At 34.7% G+C, this 6,348-nt stretch overlaps 1 protein-coding gene across 1 annotated transcript in view; it reads left to right on the top strand.

The window, feature by feature from the left end:
* Positions 1 to 1,947: 1,947 nt before the first annotated feature.
* The window catches only part of LOC111086877, a 17,969-nt gene continuing 13,568 nt past the window's right edge, over positions 1,948 to 6,348 (top strand). Inside the window, exons 1-2 of the mRNA XM_022391495.1 lie at positions 1,948 to 2,143; positions 3,396 to 3,680. Of these exons, the coding sequence (XP_022247203.1) occupies positions 1,948 to 2,143; positions 3,396 to 3,680 (481 nt within the window). The remainder of the gene's footprint in view (positions 2,144 to 3,395; positions 3,681 to 6,348) is intronic.

Here is a 6,348-nt window from a genome sequence, read left to right as displayed (position 1 = left end):
TAATCTTTTCTCTTTTTTACTTTCCATGGTCCCTTGCCTCTTTTTTTCACAGAATCCCACTTCAGATTTGTTGCATTTTTATGTTCTTTGTGGTCCAGTTAAATTGCCTGCTGGAGGACATTGTGTGGGTTGATATGTGGACCTTCTTCAATACTTTTATCTCACATTATTTGCATGATCTGGCAATATCTTCCTCTGAGGGTTTTTGACTACCCCTTTAGTTGAATCTTAACCACATCCACTAAATTATAAAGAGGAATGAGTATCTTCATTACTAGTATTGTTTCTTCTTCACTTTCCATGGTCCCTTACGTCTTTTTCACAGCATCCCACTCTGTGGCGAGTGTTGCCCACACAGGTGTTCCTTTATCAAACCAATTCTACAATAGCAATCACTATCACAATATACTTTATCTAGGTTGCAACAGGCTTTGTAGAAATGAGGTGTTCTATAAGACCACCTAGAGGCAAGAATGGGATTCCCCAACAAGCCTGGCCTATAATGATGACGGTTCCTGTCAAATTCCACCTGACAGGTTCTGGGTGATGAGCATACCTGTTATAGATATAATGTGGTTCCTCCACTTGGGTGCTAATCTCGTATTGGCACATATGGTCTATGCAGGTGCATGCTTTTTGGACAATGCCCTCACCAGCCCCTCCACCTATCAATGTGGGATTCTAGCTGTAGTGTAAGCAAAGTTATGCATGTTTTGGAAGTTAATGGTTTCTTAAATATAAAATGTATTTCCAATAATACTTTCATTCTCCATCTTTCTTCCCCATTAAGAGCAGGTGTTAGAGACTGCAGTGTTGAAAAAGTTAAAACATTATCTGAATGAGGCACTTATATACAGTACCAGGATAGATGGTGCATTGACATAGGTGGAGAGTGTCATGAGACAGATATTGCCAAGGGCAATTATGTGGGGAATAAAAGACTGGAGCAAGCAAATAAAAAATCAGACCAATGCTTAGATAGGCAAATGAAGAAACCCCAGCAGTCGAGTTATAGTGGTAGTGTGAGAGGATTTATGTATTATTGGAAATACATTTTTGGTTTAAGTAAATGTTAACTTTCATACAGGGGCACGTTTGACATGTTGGATCCAACTATGTGGCATGTGGTATCTGTCTAGATATACTAATCCATAATTCTGCACTGTACGGCCTTTAAAGCCTATAATGTTCACTGTTGAGATGGGGTGTTTCACAAGACCACTAGGAGTTTCCTCATGGTATTTTGCATCGTAAATATGTCTGTTCCAAACTGTACCAAATCATGGACTTTCATGAGTAAAACAGTGTTGGGATAGCTGCCCATCCCTCTGAATAAATTGGGAATGGCTTGCTTTTAAAAATAAGGTTTTGTGGTTACCCATTGCACTTTTTCAAATGTTGCTTTCCTCCAGACTCTCCACTGATGTTCCCCCTCTTTGAGTAGAGTATGGGAGTCCTTGCCACTTACTAGCTCCTAGTTGCTGGAGGGATGGACCATGCAGGCATCCTGCTGAGTGTGGTCAATCCCATTCAGTTGAGAGCAGGGTAGTGGTGGTATTCTGTTGGTTAAGATGGAGTGAACCCTCCTCCTACATTGGACTGGAAGACAAATACATCCAATGCTCCATGGTTTTGACTGAAGATTCCTCATCCTACAGCTGCCTGGATGTTGGTTCCTGGGTGGTCTGGTGTTGGATTACATTTGGACCAGCTAACATAAGTCCTCACATATGTGTATGGTAGGGAGCTCTCATCCTATTGCAGACTGGATGATAACTTCGGTAGGTGGAGGGTTGCAACTGTTTTCACCAGAAGCTTAGGAAGCAGAAGGGAAAACAACTTCCATTACAACCACCCATGCAGAACATTTGTGCAGACCCAGTGAACAAACACCAGGCCACTCAGGAAACCAGAATCCAGGTGATGGTAGGAAGGGGGAATGCCAACATGGCAGTCCACTCAAATCCAAAACCTGACAGCATTGGGTCACTAAATTGGGCAGAAAAGGAGCAATTCAATACTCAATTGGATGCACCAAATGGTACAGTGGCTGGGGCCCATCAGTACATTATTGGCGAGTCATCACCAGTCAAAAACCAGGAAGCATTGTGTATTCGTCTTTCAGTCCAGACATATCTTCACAGTGGGTGAAGAGTGTACCTGGTACAGATGGAGTGCAGTTTCCCATGAGTGTATTCCTCTACAGAGACATGTCATGCTCCATGCATTCTTTGAATGCTTTCCAAAGGTTTTCTCTAAGTAAATTTTGCACTAGTCTCTCCACCAATTCAGTGTTGAAACATGAAAAGCTATTATTTGAAAGGAGGTAAGTATCTATCAGAAATACATTTTCAGTGTAGGAAAATTATAACACACCTCAATCAGATCCCTTATAAATCTTTTTTCAAGAGAAAACAAGTTCAAAGATCTTAACCTATCATTATATAATAACTATTACATCATTCTAGTAACCCTCCTCTGAACCCTTCCAACAATTTAATCCCTTTTCTGAGGTAAAGAACCCAAGATTGAACACAATACTTCAAATGTGGCTAAACCAATGACCTATGTAAGGACATTATAACCTTTTTAGACTTGTATATGCAATATTTCTGTAGATACAACCTAAAATTTTATATGCCCTGGTACTAGAAATGGCACTGTTCAACTAGAACACCATTATATTTTTCTTACATAACACTGTTAAGGTTATTCCCATCAAAATTTACTCATAATTCATATTGTGATATCTCACATGCATTACTTTGTATTGTAATTAAGAGCCATCTACCATTTATTTGCCCAATGAATAAAGATATTTGTTAATTGCTTAGTGAGAAAAAACAGATAATTGGCTATGGCCTCCACACTTTTCTAGAACACTGGTCAGGAAAGCTAAAATTAGTTATTTGCTTGAGTGCCTCATTCTGCCCAAAAGAGGAACTATGAAAAACAACATAATCTAAAAATTTTGCTTTTTAACTAAAGGGGTGGAAAACTTAGTGTAGTCTCCAGTGCATACATTTGTTTTGTCTTGCCCAAGATATGAGTGAACCAAATTGTGAGATTGGAAGTTTTTACTAATCCATGTAATGTTCACTAGAAAATAAAGTCATCCAGTTGATAGATTGAAAATATCGGGAAAGAAAATAAGGAAATGGTATAGATCCAAATATTTCTAAATTCTGTTAAGATTTAAGTCTTTCTTGTACCATGCAAATAATACATTTGATATGTTTTGTGATATCAAGAAAGATTATACTATCACTGACATCAGACACAGCTCTCTTAATTTTTTCAGGAACTTGCATCTGAATTCTCATTTAATAACGATAATTTTTGGTATCAATAACAGTATAAGATTTTACTGAACCTACTATCTTTCTTTTGTATAGAATTTTACAAAACAAATACAGATATGCTTATTCATTATGATAAGTGCTTGCACGGCAGTGAATTAGAACTTGCCAAGACTGCAGTCCTGTTGCTATGTGCTGCTGTCCAGCAGTCCTTATGTCCATCTACTCAGCCCTTAATCACATCTCTGACCCAACTTGATGAGGGTGTCCAGAAAGAAATAAGGGAATGTTTGGAAGCTGTACTCCTACCAAGTAACGACATTAATGGGCACCTGACGGCTGATTTTGTATCTGTTCTTTGTAAACAATCCCTTCAAAATGGTAAGTAACACGTAGCACAAAATTTATATTTGCATAGAATTATGGTCTAACTACTCATTTTTGTTATGGTGGTTAATAAATGTAGTTAAGTCTGATCCTTTACCATAATATTCACTCAAACATGCTTTTAATCATTGTGTCAAAAGAATTGTAAGCTAATCATTGAATATCTACATTATTTTATTACCTTGAAATATTTCACACATTTGTTCCATGAGAAATGTACATAATTTCTTCCTCCGAAATGAAACAACAAAGCCTCAAAAATTTGTGGCTAAGAAATTCGGGTAAATCTACAGACAGTTATATGTACTATGGATAATTCTAATGGTTTCATATTAGGTATCAAATTCTAAACTAGATTTGGATTGTTTAGAGAACTTTGGTCAGTTTGACAATGGTAAAAAAATTGTATAAACTTTTATATTATGCAGTAAAAGGGTTGTCCAAAAAGTTTATGTCGAACCTATAACAAAAACTGGAATTTATGGTTTTTTCTGATAAATATTAAGTATTAAGGTTCTTATGAGCAAATAACATGTAACATATAACTTATCAAGCTTATTTTGTGTATGTTGTGGGTTTTTGAAGGAAAGAAGTGCAAAATGTTAAATGTCATGAAGAAGATCAAACTTTGTGCTGTGATTAGTTATTTTGCTAAAAAGAAAATGAAACCACAAAAAATCCACCAGGACATGGAAGCAACATTAGGAGAGGGTGTTTTGTCATATTTAACACTTTATAGGTCAGCCCATGAACTTTTTGGACACCCCTTGTAAATGTAACTTAGTTATTGTTGGTAGTTTGAATTTCATATGTGCAATACATTTTCTTTGGCCAATTGGGAGTTCCTTCCTTAAATTCAGTTTTATCAATAACTATTCTCTCTTTGTAAAAATTAATTGTTTTTAATTCTTCTGCTTAGTATTACTTTGATTTTAATGAGAAATGGCAGTCTGTTACTACTTGAAACACACAAATTACTTCTCAAAAACTATTAGAATTTTAAATGGCTGACTTACAATATTATAAATAATTATGGAAACAGTGAACACAATGGTTATAAAATACAAATATTATGGATTATTTCTCTTCTATTGCTTGAAGATGAACTGTACCAGAGTACAACCACATATTAATAGTTTAGACTGTAACATGCTCACATCCATCCAATCAGACAGTATTACACTAGCATAATACCCATATAAGGCAGTTATAATTAGAGCTGGGTCAATTAATTCTTTCAGTACGGGCTCGGTCCCAAGGACCGATCTTGTAATCATTTTGTACTTGCTATAGTTTTCATTCTATACCTTTTAAATTAGTAAGTGTATCTTCATGAAATTTTGCAGATTATCAGTAAACATTACAAGTCTTTTGTACTCAAAATATCAGATTTTTGTATTAAGTTTAAGATTTCTTAAGTAATGTCTATCTCGTGCATTTTTTATTTTTGAATACTGACTATCCAACATACAAAGTAATTTTGATTGTAAGATTAAAAATACTTTTATGCATCAGAAAATTTTCAAATTTTAAATGCAAAATCTTAATAACCCCAGATAATTATCAAATGCTTTTTAGAAAAACTTTATTTTATCTGTTATTTTCAACATCGAATCTCTGTATGGGTTGGGTCGATTTGACCAATCTCGTAACCACCATCAAAAATTAGGAAGTAATATAAATGATGCTTTTTTCATTCTAGAATGATTACAAGTTATAACATGAAAACACAAATGTTTAGTCTAAATAGCTTAAATCTCATAACATTATATATCTATATATTTATTATATTGATCTTTCAGCAGTACCTGGCTAACATTACAGAAGTTGCAATAACACAGTGCATGTGCACTCGTGTTACCATATCCAAGAATATAAAACTGGCATTTACAAAGTGTCGTGTCTTGGCTTTGTTTTAGTGGACTAGTATTTTGTAAAATACAGTCACATTTCAGTTATAATACATTATATATGTATATACATTATAACTATTTACAAATAACTTCTTAAACTTATTTTTCTTAAAACATAGAACAGTAAATAAAGAAGTATAGCAAACAATTATCTCTTCTAGTTACGAACTTCGTACTTGTTTGCTGCTTGCTGTAGGTTTCTAAGCTTTATCAAATTTCGCATGTGGAGGATGTGAAACGAAATAATTTTTTTTAGGTTTTTTATATATACATTTTAAAATTACTTTATCAGTATCATAAAATTCCAATATAATTTATCAAGCTTAGTAACTAAGCTGTATTTGGGTCCAAAAAATATGAAATTTGTAGCTCACTAAAGTCTTACCTTATTGCTTTGAATCTAGCACAAAAAAGGAAGAATTTCTGCCCAAATAATTCAAAAAGGCTTAGAAAATCACTAGATAGACATTCTGAGCTTTCGATTGGTTATTCACAGGCCATACACAGTAGTAGCAAGAGTTTCCAAAAATGGAAAGAGGTGGGTGGGGGGCCACTGTGTTTGATTCAGTAAATGTGGCAATATCTCAGCAAATACAAAAATAGGAGGTTCTTATTTTATATTCTAGCTTATCAACATCAGTAATTTGAGTTTCTAGTTCATTAGAAACTATAACTTTGTATTTAGACTTCACAAACATCTAATTTGAACCAATGCTGTATTCAACATACCATGTGACACACAAAAATTG

The sequence above is a fragment of the Limulus polyphemus genome, unplaced genomic scaffold, assembly GCF_000517525.1.
Source record: "Limulus polyphemus unplaced genomic scaffold, Limulus_polyphemus-2.1.2 Scaffold1507, whole genome shotgun sequence".
NCBI lineage: Eukaryota > Metazoa > Arthropoda > Merostomata > Xiphosura > Limulidae > Limulus > Limulus polyphemus.
This window is presented reverse-complemented; position numbering and strand designations above follow the sequence as displayed.